A 17,953-nucleotide genomic window follows, 5' to 3' on the forward strand; every position below is an offset into this window, starting at 1 on the left:
ATATTATTATTGATTTTAGGCAAAAACCTGTTTACCGCCTTCTACATACACTTTTTTAAACATAATTAGAGCTTCTAGACATGAAATAACATCCCTATAGTCACCTTTAAACTCCTATTCCCAATATAGTAGACATCTTAAGAGAAAATATGACATATCAGGCATAATAAACCTGTTTACCACCTTCTAAATACAATTTTTAACATCATTAGAGCCCTCTAGACATGACATAACACCCCTATAGTCACCTTTACACTCCTATTGCCCAATATAGTAGACATCATAAGAGGAAATAAAACACATTAGGCATAATAAAGCTGTTTACCAACTTCTAAATACAATTTTTAACATCATTAGAGGCCTCTAGACATGACATAACACCCCTATAGTCACCTGTACACTCCTATGACCCAATATAGTAAACATCATACGAGAAAATAAAACATATTAGCATAATAAACCTGTTTACCACCTTCAAAATACACTTTTTAACATCATTAGAGCCCTCTAGACATGGCATAACACCCCTATAGTCACCTGTACCCTCCTATGACCCAATATAGTAAACATCATACGAGAAAATAAAACATATTAGGCATAATAAACCTGTTTACCACCTTCTAAATACACTTTTTAACATCATTAGAGCCCTCTAGACATGACATAACACCCCTATAGTTTTATTTATTGATATTTTTATTGCTCGTATTTTATGAGCTTGATGTGATATTGTAATAGTGCAGCAAATGAAATATACTTTAAATATATGTAACATATACTGTATTGGCCCATAATGTGCATAAATATTATATTAAAAATATAAAAATGTATTGTAAGAATAATAAACTACAGTAATTATGAATAAATATATTAAAATATCAAATATTGCATGATTATGTGCAAAACTGAAATATAGCCGATATTACGAATATGAATGAATATGTGATTTAACTGACTGCATTGCATAATGATGATACAATACTGTGTTATAATGTGTATAATACAGTATATGGTATATAGAGTATATGATACAGTACAATTATGATATTCCAGTGTGTACTTCAGGGACGTCCTGTGTAAAAGTCAGGGTGACGTCACGCTGGTGCGTGTGGACGCGTGGCGAGCGACGCGTGCGTCTTCACATAGAGCGAGAGAGCGAGAGAGAGAGGTGAGGAGCTTAAGGCCGTGTCGGGCGGGTCCATTTGTGCCGCTGCTGGCTGAAAGGCTCCGGCCCTCCCCAGAGAGGGGGCAGGTGTTACTCCAGACGAGCCAAGACAACCAAATTACTGGCCGTCTGGCACCTCCCGTGGGAAAGCCGGCGAGCGCAGGGACGGACGGGAGACGTGCAAATACGTCAGCGGGCCCCGCTGTCTTTTTGCCCAAACACTGACACCGAAAAAACCCCAATCTTGACGACTACCAACCTTGACCACACCCAGGCCCCGCCTTTTTGCTACAGCTGTCATTCTATCATTTATTTAGTGATTCTACCATTTATTCTGTTATTATGCCTCCTATGTTTGGTAACAAGAGTGAAAAGGTGACTATAGGGGTGTTATGTCATGTCTAGAGGGCTCTAATGATGCTAAAAAGTGTATTTAGAAGGTGGTAAACAGGTTTATTATGCCTAATATGTCTTATTTTCTTTTAAGATGTCTACTATATTGGGTAATAAGAGTGTCAAGGTGACTATAGGGGTGTTATATCATGTCTAGAGGGCTCTAATGATGTTAAAAAGTGTATTTAGAAGGTGGTAAACAGGTTTATTATGCTTATTATGTCTTATTTTCTCTTAAGATGTCTACTATATTGGGTAATAGGAGTGTAAAGGTGACTATAGGGGTGTTATATCATGTCTAGAGGGCTCTAATGATGTTAAAATGTGTATTTAGAAGGTGGTAAACAGCTTTATTTTGCCTATTATGTCTTACTTTCTCTTAATGATGTCTACTATATTGGGTAATAGGACTGTAAAGGTAACTATAGGGGTGTTATGTCATGTCTAGAGGGCTCTAATGATGTTAAAAAGTGTATGTAGAAGGTGGTAAACAGGTTTATTATGCCTAATATGTCTTATTTTCTCTTAGCCTGTCTACTATATTGGGTAATAGAAGTGAAAAGGTGACTATAGGGGTGTTATGTCATGTCTAGAGGGCTCTAATGATGTTAAGAAGTATATTTAGAAGGTGGTAAACAGGTTTATTATGCCTAATATGTCTTATTTTCTCTTGTGATGTCTACCATATTGGGTAATAGGAGTGTAGAGGTGACTATAGGGGTGTTATGTCATGTCTAGAGGGCTCTAATGATGTTAAAAGGTGTATTTAGAAGGTGGTAAACAGGTTTATTATGCCTATTGTGTCTTATTTTTAGTATGGGGTGTATTAAGTATGCACCGGTGAATGTGGTTAAGTGTACTAAGTGCACTAATGGAGTGTAATGTGCAAAGGAGATGTGCCGGAGAAGCAAGCAACCATATGTTGCCAATCTGAGAGAGCTGTCATCTTTGTGCGTTACGTGATGTGCATGTCACGCGTGTGTGTGTGTGTGGCAGCTGATGTCCAGCGAGCTCGCTGGCGAGCCAGCCAGGTAGAGCGCTACAAAGAAGTTGTCCATGTGTTGAAATGCAGCCCTGGGGATGAGAGGTATTATGGGGGCCTACTTCACCAGCAGGGTCCCGGGGCCCGGGCTGGCTCGTGTCCTTTGTCTCCAAACAGATGGGAATGGGCGAAGAGAAGAAATGGAGAATCAGAGTGTGTGTGTGTGGGGAGGGGTTGAGAAAGGGCCAGTCTGTTCTCATTAGAGGCGGTATTGAAGACCCCCCCCTCACCCCCCCAACACACACACAATGCGTCACGCTTCCCTCCTCATTCAGACGCACGCTCGCACCATCTGTACACGGCCTATCATGAGGTGTGTGTGCATACATTACACACACAATCTGGACACGCACAATCAGCACTTTTACAATACGCAATCTGGACACACACACACGTTCTACATGTTTACGTTTTGTTGGTTTTTTAACTTTATTCTTGTCATTGTTTAATCATTTGATAATGACTTTATTCCCATAATATGATGACTTTATTCCCATAATATGATGACTTTATTCCCAATATATGACGACTTTATTGCCATAATATGATGACTTTATTCCCATAATATGATGACTTTATTCCCAATATATGATGACTTTTTTCCCATAATATGATGACTTTATTCCCATAATATTGTGACTTTATTCCCATAATATTGTGACTTTATTCCCATAATATTGTGACTTTATTCCCATCATATGATTACTTTATTCCCATAACATGATGACTTTATTCCCATACGTGAGAACTTTATTCCCATAATATGATGACTTTATTCCCATAATATGATGACTTTATTCCCATAATATGATGACTTTATTCCCATAATATGATGACTTTATTCCCATAATATGATAACTTTATTCCCATAATATGACGACTTTATCGCCCTAATATGATGACTTTATTCCCATAATATTGTGACTTTATTTCCATTGTATGATTACTTTATTCCCATAACATGAGAACTTTATTCCCATAATATGATGACTTTATTTCCATTGTATGATTACTTTATTCCCATTATATGATGACTTTAAGGCTGCACGGTGTGAGTGGTTAGCGTGCAGGCCACACAGCTAGGAGACCTGAGTTCGATTCCACCTTTGGCCATGCATGTTCTCCCCCGTTTTCTCCAGCTTCCTCCCACATTCCAAAAACATGCTAGGTTAATCGGCGACTCCAAATTGTCCATAGGTATGAATGTGAGTGTGAATGGTTGTTTGTCTATATGTGCCCTGTGATTGGCTGGCCACCAGTCCAGGGTGTAACCTGCCTCTCGCCTGAAGACAGCTGGGATAGGCTCCAGCACCCCTGCGAACCTCGTGAGGATAAGCGGTAGAAAATGAATGTCTACTATATTGGGTAATATGAGTGTAAAGGTGACTATAGGGGTGTTATGTCATGCATAGAGGGCTCTAATGATGTTAAAAAGTGTATTTAGAAGGTGCTAAACAAGTTTATCAAGCCTAATATGTCTGATTTTCTTTTATGATGTCTACTATATTGGGTAGTAAGAGTGTAAAGTTGAATATAGGGGTGTTATGTCATGTCTAGAGGGCTCTAATAATGTTAAAAGTGTATTTAGAAGGTGGCAAACAGGTTTATTATGCCTATTATGTCTTATTTTCTTTTATGATGTCTACGATATTGGGTAATAGGAGTGTAAAGATGACTATAGGGGTGTTATGTCATGTCTAGAGGGCTCTAACGATGTTAGAAAGTGTATTTAGAAGGTGGTAAACAGCTTTATTATGCCTAATATGTCTTATTTTCTCTTATGATGTCTACTATATTGGGTAATAAGAGTGTAAAGTTGAATATAGGGGTGTTATGTCATGTCTAAAGGGCTCTAATGATGTTAAAATGTGTATTTAGAAGGTGGTAAACATGTTTACTATGCCTATGATGTATTATTTTCTCTTATGGTGTCTACTATATTGGGTAATAGGAGTGCAAGGTGACTATAGGGGTGTTATATCATGTCTAGAGGGCTCCAATGATGTTCTAAAGTGTATTTAGAAGGCGGTAAACATGTTTATTATGAAACGATTCCATACGTAAGTCAAGAATCCTCATTGTAGGTTTCCTCGTCTTCATATTGACACACTTTCACTTTTGCTCCCAATTTAGCAAAAAGCCCTATGAGGTCATAAAGTGTCTCTTTGGGGAGGAAGACATCCATCTTCATCGCAACTAATTCCATTGTGTGTTGGGGGGGGGGGGGGCAGGGGGACTTCCCAATTGGCGCCATCTGTGTGGGCTTCCCGCTTTGAAAAGTCACGTGACATCACGTGCTTCCCATATCAAACATGAGGACACTCGCATGTCAACACGCCACCACGTCTTCTTCCTTGTGTATAATAAATACTACAATACTTCATAGAAATACTATCATTTAATTTGAATAAAGTCATCATATTATGGGAATAATAGGTTATATTATGGGAATAAAGTGGTGATATTATTGAATAAAGTGGTGATATTATGGGAACAAAGTGGTGTTATTAGGGGAATAAACTGATATTATGGGAATAAAGTGGTGATATGAAGAGAAGAATATTTACAAAGATGAATGTGATGTTAAAAGAAATGTAGTAGCAAAAAAGCATCAGCAGGTGGCAGAATTTCTAACGTGATTGAATGACGTGAATATGAATATGAATAAAAATGTAGCTATGCATAAGAATATGAATATGAATTTGAAGGTTAGCATAAATGTTAGCCTGTTTTGTGGTAAGAATGATGAAAAACAAGAATGTTTATTCTTTGGGCTCCCTGAGGAGATGGCGCTTAGGTCGTGCACCAGCACTGACCTGCATTGTGTGTGTGTGTGTGTGTGTGTGTGTGTGTGTGTGTGTGTGTGCGTGTGTGTTGAAGTACAACTATTGATTTGTCGGCATGCATCCTCCACGTTACTGCCGGAGGCATCTGTTGGCTTTTTCCATGGTTGCTGTTTTTTTTTGTTCATTTTGCAAGTCTTATTACACTATGCGACTATAACGATATTATCTTTTTTTGTATATAAAAGTATATCTCTCAATATTTTTACTTTATTTCAGTCGGGCAAAGATGATAATAAAGCATTCTGTGCTAATGTATTTTCACAAGAAAAATTGTTGTAGTTTTTTGAGAATTAACTGGTAATATTATGAAGGGAAATAATGTCATAGTAGCATAGAGTAGAAATATTGAGGAAAAACATCACGTTGAAAATAGATGACTTAACGCCGCCCCCTTGCGGGCGCGTGAGGCACTGCAGCCTAGCATGCTAGCGAGCAGTGTGAACATTCCAAACTGTCCGCGACTCCTGCTTGTTAGCAAGGCTGCTGCCACTTCACTCCACTCCACTCCACCAACTCTTGGAATAATCATCGTAACACAACTCCTTTCATCATTCGAACAACACAACTCGTCCGTCTTCGGCTACCTCGACGTGGCGGCCGAGCAGCAGGAATAATGGCGACAGCAGGTGAGTTTTACTCCACTTCATTCAGTGAGGCTGTGCTTAGTTCCTGCTTCGCTCAAAAATACTGCGTGTAGTCTCGTGTGTGTATTACATGTATGTCCCACATAAATGACATGACACGGTCATAACAACATGAAAGTTACGGTAGTGTATTACAGTCACGCCCTGTTGTCGTCTACCTGTACACAGACGCACTATTTTTTAACCGAAGCCCAGGAAGTCATTCGCGGTATCCGTGTTGTGTTTTGCTTTTTTGACGCGTGTCACGTGACGGCCATGTTGTTCAGCGTATGGACACTTGGAGAAAGCGTCTTTGTTGTAGTGGGTAGTGAGTTGGTTTGGCGAAGCGGAAGCGTAGGGCTACACGGCGGTCAGCTCCACACAGCGGAAGGATACTGAAGGATATCCCTGCGCGCAGATGAATCGTTTGTTCTTCGTGACACTAGTTGACTGTTTTTGTTGACTGCTTTTTTGTGTTCAAAAGTACTTGAAATTTTTTTAATGTACTTGGATGACATTTTCAGGAAGATTCATTATGTCTGACACAATTCTCAACCAATTTAGCTATTTTCAAGGACTTAAATACATAAGCGCTTAGCACTATTATGGGAGGTGTTAGTATTGCTAGCATGCTAACATTAGAATAGTAAAATTTTTACCCATTTGCATAGCTACACACTAGCATTTTCAGCTATTTTCATATATACATAAACACTATGATGCTAGGTCTTGCTGCAAGAGCCATGTTCCGGGGCTTTGAAGCTAACTTTACTAATCAAAATATTCTTTTCTTTCTCAATTTCTGCTCATATTTGTTCCAGCTTGTGGCTTCAATCAAACTAATTTGTGGGTCAAGGGTCAAACAGGAGGAGCGCATGTTAATCACGCGTCAAAAAAAATGCCGCCACATGAAACTTCCGTTAATGCGTCATTTGCTAGCATGCTAACATTAGCATAGTAGCATTTTTATCGAAAGTTTATCAAAGTTAGACATACAGTACATAAACACTATCATGTTAGATTGCTAACCTTAGCATGTTGACATTGCTAGCATGCTGATATTAGCATAGTAAACACTAGCATCTAAACACGCGATTATGCTATGTGTTAATATGCTCAGATTAGCATGTTAGCATTGCTAGCATAGCATTTTTTAAAATAAATGTTCATCCCTAGACACATACATAAACATGCTCATGATTTTACATGCTCATAGTCTATGTTGGAGAAGATGGTGTGTGAGGAAGGGTTTTGGACTGCAGGTGGAGATATTCCGCCCCTCCGCCATTCCAACAAAGCTTACAGGTTTGCCAAGAGCAGGAATGCGGGGCTGCTCGCTTGTGAGCTGTCTTGCATCAACCCGCCCACATTCTCAAGATACCATTGACAAGGAAAGAATACAACAACAGCAACCACATCCATCATCATTCATTATGGTAGCACAATAACAACATTGGAATCAATATGGAAATATTTCTACCAATGATATTCAAAGAAGTGTCAGAAATATTTTATGTTGTATAATCTTTTTTACTAATATAGCAGGTTATTTTCAGAATAATGAAAAACTAATCAATGTCATAATGAAAAGTTTGGACTACTGTATGTTTCTATAGTTTGCTGATTCCTTTGGACGGCGCCTCCATGGACACGCAGTCCACCTACTCGGGATATTCCTGCCATTCGGAGCGCTCGCGGGACCATCGGCACGGGTGAGACCTCTGACCTCCCCACAGTCTTCCTCAGGAGACATGGCGTGTGTGTGTGTGTGTGTGTGTGTGCATTTCACACAGCAACATTAGTCAGGAGGTGTTCTACTTGGCACCCCTGCTTCACCTTTCACACATGGCCCCGAACTGTATGTATCAGGAGTTAGTGTGTGACATTCTGGCCATGTCCACACTCAAAGGGAAGCGGAAAGCACACCCTGCAATCAAAACACAGCAATCGCTACACTGTCGCCCACTGCCTCTTTCCTCTCATTCTTCCCCCACCAGGACGTCCTGGAACTATTCTCATGCAACTATACACCTTCATCATATTACACCCTCTCTGTCTCACTGAGCCAGCACCCCGCGCCTGTTTACCACCTTCTACATACACTTTTTAACATCATTAGAGCCCTCGAGACATGACATAACACCCCTATATTCACCTTTACACTCCTATTACCCAATATAGTAGACATCAAAAGAGAAAACAAGACATATTAGGCATAATAAAGCTGTTTACCACCTTCTAAATACACTTGTTAGCATCATTAGAGCCCTCTAGAAATGACATAACACCCCTATAGCCACCATAACACTATTACCCAATATAGTAGTCATCATAAGAGAAAATAGGACATATTAGGCATAATAAACCTGTTTACCACCTATTAAAAACACTTTTTAACATCATTAGAGCCCTCTAGACATGACATAACACCCCTATATTCACATTTACACTCTTATTACCCAATATAGTAGACATCATAAGAGAAAATAAGACATATTAGGCATAATAAACCTGTTTACCACCTTCTAAATACACCTTTTAACATCATTAGAGCCCTCTAGACATGCCATAACACCCCCATAGTCACCTTTACACTTATTTGGACTTCATTTGGATAAAATTATAACATTTTCCATAATCTAATTGTCCACAAATGACCAAAATGGTGGTTTTGACGTCGACATTGACTTGACTTTGTGGTTGTTATGTTTTTCCTCAGAGAGAGAAGTCGGGACCGCCACAAGTCACGCAGCAAAGATGGCCAGTTGGATAAATCAGTAACAATCCAGCCGGCGCCCAGGGATCCGTTGTTGGGTGATGCTGGTGCTCGGGGAGAGCACGTTCAGGTGGCGAACGTCACACAATCACTGCTCATCAGCTTCCTTCCATCAGCACACAAACTCCGCCCCCTATGATTATGAAGTGTAGTATGAGTTATGTGTATAAGTTGTATGAGGTATATGAGGTGAGGTGTATGAGATGTCAGGTATCTAAGGTATCTGAGATTATGATTATGAGGTGTATGTGGTATAAGTTGTATGAGGTATATGAGGTGAGGTGTATGAGATGTCAGGTATATGAGGTGATGTGTATGAAATGTCAGGTATATAAGGTATATGAGATTATGATTATGAGATATGAGGTATGAGATCGATAAGATATGAGGTGTATGAGATTAAGCTACATTAGGTATAAGGTGTATGAGATATGAGGTATATGAAGTGAGGTGTTTTAGGTGTATGAGATATCAGGTGTATGGGATAAGAGGGGTATTATGTATGAGGTGTATGAGATATGGGATATGAGGTGTATGAGATATGAGCTATATGAGGTATAATGTGTTTCAGATATGAGGTGTATGAGGTATATGAGGTGAGGTGTATGAGATATAAGGTATATAAGGTATATGAGATTATGATTATGAGCTATATGAGGTATAATGTGTATGAGATATGAGGTGTATGAGGTATATGAGGTGAGGTGTTTGAGGTGTATGAGATATCAGGTGTATGAGATGGGATATGAGGTGTATGTTATATGAGGTATATAAGGTATGAGCTATATGAGGTATAAGGTGTATGAGATATGAGGTGTATGAGATATGGGATATGAGGTTTATGTGATATGAGGTATATGAGGTATAAGGTGCATGAGATATGAGGTGTATGAGGTATATGAGGTGAGGTGTTTGAGGTGTATGAGATATCAGGTGTATGATATATGGGATATGAGGTGTATGTGATATGAGGTATATAAGGTATCAGCTACTATATGAGGTATAAGGTGTATGAGATATGAGGTGTATGAGGTATAAGGTGTATGAGATATGAGCTATATGAGGTATAAGGTGTATGAGATATGAAGTGTATGAGATATGAGGTGTATGAGATATGAGCTATATGAGGTATAAGGTGTATGAGATAAGAAGTGTATGAGATATGAGGTGTATGAGATATGAGCTATATGAGGTATAAGGTGTATGAGATATGAAGTGTATGAGATATGAGCTATATGAGGTATAAGGTGTATGAGATATGAGCTATATGAGGTATAAGGTGTATGAGATATGAGCTATATGAGGTATAAGGTGTATGAGATATGAGGTATAAGGTGTATGAGATATGAAGTGTATGAGATATGAGCTATATGAGGTATAAGGTGTATGAGATATGAGGTGCATGACTTTGCGCCAACGTGTGCCGGCAGGATGACACGTGGGGCGAGACCACCACAGCCATCACGTCGGAGCGCAGCCTGTCCCGGGAGGACGTGGCGCGCATCGCCAAGGACCTGGAGGACAGCGTGGGGCTGGACTGCCGCCGCTGCTCAACGCTGGCCCTCGCCGCCGTCCTGGGGGTCCTGGTGTTCCTCACGCCACCCGCCTTCCTGGCGCTGCCCCACCTGCTGTGGCCCGAGAAGCTGCGGAGCTGCGGCACGGCCTGCGAGGGCCTCTTCATCTCCGTGGCCTTCAAGATGCTCATCCTGATGCTCGCCGTCTGGGCCCTCTTCTTCCGAGCGCCGCGCACCGGCCTCCCGCGCCTCTTCGTGTTGCGTGCCCTCCTCGCCGTCCTCGTGCTGCTGTTGGTGCTCTGCTACTGGTTGTTCTACGCCGTAAGGATCCTCCACTCACAGGTCAGACCATCACTATACTATTACTTCATGAAGAATGCTAGCTAGATATGCACGTACATACATATGTACGTACGTACGTATGTACGTAAGTAAAAGATGTGCTAAACACGCAGGATGAGGACTACCGAGGCATTGTCCAGTTCGCCGTTTCGCTGGTGGACGCTCTGCTCTTCATCCACTACCTGGCTGTGGTGCTGCTGGAGCTCCGCCAGCTGCGGCCATGTTTCTCCGTGTGCGTCACACGCTCCACCGACGGCCACACCAGACACTACGACCTGGGCCGGCTCAGGTGAGAGACGGCGGTGGAAAGTACGCCGCGGCGCTGTCATGTCTTCTGCTGACCGCTGCTCCTCACGTACGCAGCATCCAGCGAGCGGCCTCGGCCGTCCTGGAACGCTACTATTCCCATTTCCCCATCCACAACCCGGCTCGGATCGCCGCTTCCAAGTCCCGCACCGCCAAACACCTGGCCGGTCTTAAGGTGTATGAAGTGGATGGAGACTTCCCAGCTGCCTCCACTGAAGGTGCGCCCCTTTCTTGTGTCCCCGACCTCTACCTCAGAGATGCTACGTATGCTAAACGTAGATGCTAAAATATGTACCAAGGTGAATGGTGTTTCACGTGTTCCCCATCCAGGCCCACCAGGGAATAACGCCAGAGCAGGACTAGGACACTCCCAGTCCAGGGCCATGATCGCTGCCGCCGCCCGTCACCGAGACGCCGGTCACAACGAGCTCTACTATGAGGAGGCGGAGCATGAGAGGCGTGTACGCAAACGTAGAGCCAGGTGAGGGGGGGGGGGGGGGGCGCCTCATATATATATATATATTGATATATGGCATATTTGTTACATATTGTTATATATATATTCCATATGTGTTATTGATATATGGCATGTGTGTTACAAATAGTATATATATATATATATATATATATATATATATATATATATATATATATATATATATATATATATACATATTCCATATGTGTTGTTGATATATGGCATGTGTTACATATATGTATATATATGTATGTATATATATATATATATATATTCCATATGTGTTATTGATATATGGCATATGTGTTACATGTGTGTTATTGATATATATATATATAGATAGATATGATGTATATGTGTGTTACATATATGTATATATATATTCCATATGTGTTATTGATATAATATGCCATATGTGATACATATGGAAAAACCAGCTGTGACTGTAGACGAATGTGAGCGTGTTGAGTTCATGACTCGTACATGTCGGCGCCCAGGCTGGTGGTGGCCGTAGAAGAGGCCTTCGCTCACATCAAGCAGGTGCAGGAGGAAGAGGAGGAGGAGGAGAAGAAGAAGAAAGCTCCGGGAGACGCGATGGACCCGCGAGAGGCGGCCCAAGCCATCTTCCCGTCCATGGCACGGGCCCTGCAGAAGTACCTGAGGAGCACCGAGCAGCAGCACTGCCACAGCATGGAGACCATCCAGCAGCACCTGGCCTTCTGCATCCGCAACAACATGTCCCCCCAGGTACGTCTCACCTGCGTCCACCCCCCCTCTTGGCGTCACTCCTGTCCTTTCTTGACGCAGGCCTTCCTGGAGAGCTACCTGACGCCGGGCCCCGTCCTGCGGTACGCTCAGGACGGCCGCCCCACGTGTCGCTGGACACTACTCAGCGAGGCGTCGGTCACGGGCGGCCTGAAGGACGGCACCGTCTTCCTGCTCAGGTGCGTGGACTTCAGCCTGGTGGTGAGCGTCAAGGAGATCCCCTACATCCGCATGTCGGAGGAGTACGTCGACCCCAAGTCCCACAAGTTTGTCCTGCGCCTGCAGTCCGAAACCTCGGTATAGCTACATTTTTTTTTCTTACTTTTTATGCAGCTGCACACTTTTTACCCCAACTTGTGGGAATCCATGCTGGATTTATACGCCACCGTCAAGCGGATTGTTACTCAATTTCAACATCTTTGTTCTTCGCTGGTAATGCTTTATCCTCACGCATTATGGTCCTTGAACGCACCACGGTGGCAGGGAGATGCCAAAGTGTAGGACTTCTATAAACGTCTGCTGTCATTTTCACCAAAATGATCAATATGGTGGTCAATATTCAAAGAGAAAAAAAGCTCGCTAACGACCAAGCAGAATTGTACGAGAATAACTTTGTGATATTTTGAGGAAAAATATCATTTTAGGAGCACAATTTTGAAATAGAAAAATTATATTTTTTATGTAACGTTATGAGAAACAAAACAACAAATAGAGTTTGAATATTTTGGGAATAAAGTCAAAATATCAGGAGAAGAAAGTTGCAATAGTTGGAACATTTTAATTTCAAAAAAATGCAAAAATGGGGGGGGGGGGGACCATTTTACCAGAAGAAGGTTATAAAAATATTTTTACAAGATAAAAAATTCTAACCAAAAAAACAAAAAATAAGCTTGCGTATGAAAGATTATACCACCTCCTGGTAGGCACTGAACAGAAACTCTCCTTTTGGGGGGTCCCAAAACCCCCAAAATAGTTTATCAGGAGAATAAAGGATTTTTGTTAATGTTTGACTTTCCTTCTATGTTCATGAAAAAAAAAAAAAAACAAGACGCAAAGGTGGGATCTGGACCATATTTTGCGGGGGGGTATTTGGGTATTTGGTCCATTTCCAGTTTTGCTTCCATCATGGGCCAATCGGCAATAAGCTGCGGGCTGTAAACGGCCCCCGGTCCAGTGCCTTGTCGTAACAGCGCGTTTGGACCTCAAACCGACGGGGAAACGAAGCCCATCACTCGACGGTGCGCCTGTCGCCCCTCATCTGTCGCCGCCTCGGCGGTCCCGTGCGGGTCCGGGATGAGGCCGACGGAGGGAAATGAACATTTGCATGCAAATGGAAAGCTTGTCCTCTCCTATTTCTTTGGTAATGACTCGGATACGTGCCGACGGATGCGTCTCCCGCTGCTTCATCTCCGCTCTGATTGGATTCCTCTTTGTCTCCTGGTCCCGCCAAAACTCCGCTGTCGGCTCGTCTGGAGTCCCCGCCGCCGCCGACGCTGAATGAATATGATCGTCCATGGTGACGCGTGGATTTCTTCAATCCGGTCTTTGAACACAAACCTTTTACCAGCGAAGGTTACATCGTGTAAAAAGTCTTTTTATTTGTAAAAAGATGATTGATTATGATGAGAAACTAAACAAAACACAATCAAGTTGTCATTTTTGGAAAATTTGGTTGGGCAAAAAGTTAGAATATTATGAGAATCAAGTCCAAATATTCTAGGAATAAAGTCATTAATAAATTCACAAGAAGTGAGGTCAAACTATTTAAAAAAAATTAATTAAATTAAAAAAATTTAAAGCAACAACAACAGGGGGAAATGGCGGCCATTTTACAAGTAAAAGTAGTGTAAACAGTATTTTTATTTGTGAAAAGATGATTGATTATGATGAGAAACTAAACAAAACACAATCAAGTTGTCATTTTTGGAAATTTTGGTTTGGCAAAAAGTTAGAATATTATGAGAATCAAGTCCAAATATTCTAGGAATAAAGTCATTAATAAATTCACAAGAAGTGAGGTCAAACTATTTAAAAAAAATTAAAAATAATTAAATAAAAAAATTTAAAGCAACAACAACAACAACAGGGGAAAATGGTGGCCATTTTACAAGTAAAAGTAGTGTAAAAAGTATTTTTATTTGTAAAAAGGTGATTTTTCAGGGTTAGATGAGAAACTAAACAAAACACAATCAAGTTGTCATTTTTGGAAAATTTGGTTAGAATATTATGAGAATCAAGTCCAAATATTCTAGGAATAAAGTCATTAATAAATTCACAAGAAGTGAGGTCAAACTATTTAAAAAAATAATAAAATTAATTAAATAAAATTGTTTTAAAAAGCAACAACAACAAGGGGAAATGGCGGCCATTTTACAAGAAGAAGATGATTTTTGAACATTTTTGAATGTTGCAAGGGCGGTAAGGCGGTCGAGTGGTTAGCGCGCAGACCTCACAGCCAGGAGACCAGGGTTCAATTCCACCCTTGGCCATCTCTGTGTGGAGTTTGCATGTTCTCCCCGTGGGTTTTCTCCCGGTACTCCGGTTTCCTCCCACATTCCAAAAACATGCTAGGTTAATTAGCGACTCCAAATTGTCCATAGGTATGAATGTGAGTGTGAATGGTTGTTTGTCTATATGTGCCCTGTGATTGGCTGGACACCCTTGTGAGGAAAAGCGGTAGAAAATGAATGAATGAATGAATGAATGAATGTTGCAATATGATGACTTAGGTTGGGCAATACGATGAGAATCAAGCGAAGTGTTCATTTCCATTTCTCTCCTCGCTGTGTCGTCGCGTGTGTCTTTTCAAATACTGATTTCGTCTGAACGCTTTGCCGCAGACGGAGCAGTTGAAAGGTTTCTCGCCGGTGTGTTTCCTCATGTGTGTTTTCAAAGTATCGTTTTGCACGAAAGCCGCGCCGCACACTGAGCAGGGAAAGGGTTTCTCTCCGCTGTGTATCCTTCTGTGCGCTGTCAAATTGGACTTTTCCGAGAAGGTTTTGCCACAAACTGAGCACACGAAGGGTTTCTCTCCAGTGTGGACTCTCATGTGTTTTTTTAAACTGTGGTTCTGTACAAAGGCCACACGGCACACCGGACAGGAAAATGCTTTCTCCCCCGTGTGTGTCTTCATGTGTCTCACAAGAGTCGTTCGGTCATAAGAGCCTCTGTTGCAGATGGAGCAGGAATATGGTTTCTCTCCGGTGTGTATTCTCATGTGCGTGGTTAAGTTGGACTTTTGAGAGAAGCTTTTACCGCACACCGAACACGTAAAAGGTTTCTCTCCGGTGTGCGTCCTCGAGTGGATTTTCAAATCCTGATTTCGCCGGCAACTCACGCCGCACACGGAACAAGTGAAAGGTTTTTCTCCGGTGTGTATTCTCGCGTGTGTCGTCAAACTGCCTTTCTGAGTGAAAGCTTTACCGCACACTGAGCACACAAAGGGTTTCTCTCCTGTGTGGGTTCTCACGTGCCTCTCCAGGGTGGACTTGTTGACAAAGGTCTCGCCACACCGGGAGCATTTCCGACATGCGGTGTCATCATCGGTGTCCGGGGAGCGTGACCACGCATCGTCGCCGTTTGACGGCGTCGCCGAGAGGTCGTCTGCTTCATTGCCGCTTTGAAGCTCCTCCTCCTCATCTTCACTCTTCACCTGGACCACAAACACTGGGAGCTCCTCCACTCCTTCGAAACGCTCGTCGCTGTGATCCTCCTCTTCCTCTTTCATGTGGGGGGGCTGTGGCTCCCACTTTTCCTTCTTAATGCGGGGGGGCTGTTGCTCCCACTTTTCCTCAATGTGGGGGGGCTGTGGCACCCACTCCTTCTCCTTACTGTGGGGGAACTGCGGCTCCTCTTTTTCCTCCTCCTGCTGCTGAGGAAGATCTTCTTTACAGACGTCTGCAGGGCAGAAAAGTGAAAGTGAAAGTAGCTTTTGGTAGAAGTCAAGACTCGGTCACCTGCCTGGCGGTGTCCCGGAGCGTGTGATGGAAGAAGGATGCTTGACCAATAGTAACTATGTACCAATAGTAACTATGTACCAATAGTAACAATGTACCAATAGTAACTATATACCAATAGTAACCATGTACCAATAGTAACCATGTACCAATAGTAACTATGTACCAATAGTAACCATGTACCAATAGTAACCATGTACCAATAGTAACTATATACCAATAGTAACCATGTACCAATAGTAACTATGTACCAATAGTAACCATGTACCAATAGTAACTATATACCAATAGTAACCATGTACCAATAGTAACTATGTACCAATAGTAACTATGTGCCAATAGTAACTATGTGCCAATAGTAACTATGTACCAATAGTAACCATGTACCAATAGTAACTATGTACCAATAGTAACTATGTACCAATAGTAACTATGTACCAATAGTAACTATGTGCCAATAGTAACTATGTACCAATAGTAACCATGTACCAATAGTAACTATGTACCAATAGTAACTATGTAGTAACTATGTGCCAATAGTAACTATGTACCAATAGTAACTATGTACCAATAGTAACTATGTAGTAACTATGTGCCAATAGTAACTATGTACCAATAGTAACTATGTAGTAACTATGTGCCAATAGTAACTATGTACCAATAGTAACTATGTACCAATAGTAACTATGTACCAATAGTAACTATGTATCAATAGTAACTACCAATAGTAACTATGTACCAATAGTAACTATGTACCAATAGTAACTATGTATCAATAGTAACTATATACCAATAGTAACTATGTACCAATAGTAACTATGTACTAATAGTAACTATGTACCAATAGTAACTATATACCAATAGTAACTATGTACCAATAGTAACTATATACCAATAGTAACTATGTACTAATAGTAACTATGTACCAATAGTAACTATGTACTGGCTGGAGAGGAGTCATTTTATTTAGATATTTAGATGAAGTCATGGTCAAATCAAGTTTATTTATAGGTGTCAACCTAATTAAGGTGCTATGCCTTTTTCCGTACAACACCTGTAACAACATTATAGGCGAATTAGCCGATGACGTCATCTCCGTACTTCTAGAGCAGCCAATAATTGTATTACTGAGGCGAGACAGTGCGGACACGCATGCGCGATGACGCCCATAACACCCCGTCTACGAGTTTAACCTGTTGGATTCATTTTTGGTGTCGACTATTCATCGGCTAGCAAACATGTAAACAAACCTTCAACGTGTAGCACAATTCGAGTCTTGCTGACAGCTTCCGGTTGCTCCTCCGTTGTGTGGCAAATAAGTTCCTCTTCGTACGACTCCATCGTTAATATTTCACCGGATGCCGCCATTAGTCGCTGCTTTGCTAACTATTTCAACACTTTGAATGTTTTTTTATTTTAAACACGATTCCATTTTGCCGCGGCGGTGCTTTATCTCCAAGTGTTGCTGACTTCCGCCTTTTCTTCTTCGATGGTGGTTTTACGGCATCTATCAGTCATGGCGTTACACTGCTGCCATCTTGGGGCGGTATCGAAGACTACTACAGAAGTCAGACGCTATATTAAGATTGATTGTATAAGAATGGAGTTTAGTGAGATTATAATGAGCATTGCGCCATATTTTAGCACTTTTATGCTCTGTTATGCGTCAACATGTGAGCTCCTTACTTTTACCACAAACCAATGACAGAAGAAAGTATGTATAGTGAACATACTGTACAGGCTTCTT

The 17,953-nt window shown here is 41.5% G+C and overlaps 2 protein-coding genes across 2 annotated transcripts; one reads left to right on the forward strand and one right to left on the reverse strand.

Annotated features, from left to right (window-relative positions):
* Window positions 1-5,860: 5,860 nt before the first annotated feature.
* LOC131137672 (vang-like protein 1) lies at window positions 5,861-16,291 on the forward strand. Its single transcript, XM_058085892.1, has 9 exons — window positions 5,861-6,072; window positions 7,686-7,781; window positions 8,789-8,915; window positions 10,276-10,701; window positions 10,815-10,990; window positions 11,065-11,225; window positions 11,338-11,488; window positions 11,983-12,232; window positions 12,293-16,291. Exons 2-9 carry the CDS (start codon window positions 7,714-7,716, stop codon window positions 12,551-12,553), a joined length of 1,620 nt encoding a protein of 539 aa, XP_057941875.1. The 5' UTR covers window positions 5,861-6,072; window positions 7,686-7,713; the 3' UTR covers window positions 12,554-16,291.
* LOC131137695 (oocyte zinc finger protein XlCOF6.1-like) lies at window positions 14,056-17,602 on the reverse strand. The gene is made up of 2 exons (XM_058085934.1): window positions 17,457-17,602; window positions 14,056-16,147 (listed from the first exon to the last, which is right to left on the reverse strand). Exons 1-2 carry the CDS (start codon window positions 17,572-17,574, stop codon window positions 15,000-15,002), a joined length of 1,266 nt encoding a protein of 421 aa, XP_057941917.1. The 5' UTR covers window positions 17,575-17,602; the 3' UTR covers window positions 14,056-14,999.
* Between the last annotated feature and the right edge of the window lie 351 nt (window positions 17,603-17,953).

Source organism: Doryrhamphus excisus, chromosome 10 (assembly GCF_030265055.1).
Source record: "Doryrhamphus excisus isolate RoL2022-K1 chromosome 10, RoL_Dexc_1.0, whole genome shotgun sequence".
Lineage (NCBI taxonomy): Eukaryota > Metazoa > Chordata > Actinopteri > Syngnathiformes > Syngnathidae > Doryrhamphus > Doryrhamphus excisus.

Bases quoted from the DNA above. Each gene is read 5' to 3' on its own strand.
- LOC131137672 (XM_058085892.1), top strand. From the start codon at position 7,714: ATGGACACGCAGTCCACCTACTCGGGATATTCCTGCCATTCGGAGCGC. The intron at 7,782-8,788 runs GTGAGACCTCTG...GTTTTTCCTCAG, and splicing joins TCGCGGGACCATCGGCACGG to AGAGAGAAGTCGGGACCGCC. The intron at 10,991-11,064 runs GTGAGAGACGGC...TCACGTACGCAG, and splicing joins TACGACCTGGGCCGGCTCAG to CATCCAGCGAGCGGCCTCGG.
- LOC131137695 (XM_058085934.1), bottom strand. From the start codon at position 17,574: ATGGCGGCATCCGGTGAAATATTAACGATGGAGTCGTACGAAGAGGAA. The intron at 16,148-17,456 runs GTTTGTTTACAT...TCTGCCCTGCAG, and splicing joins AATTGTGCTACACGTTGAAG to ACGTCTGTAAAGAAGATCTT.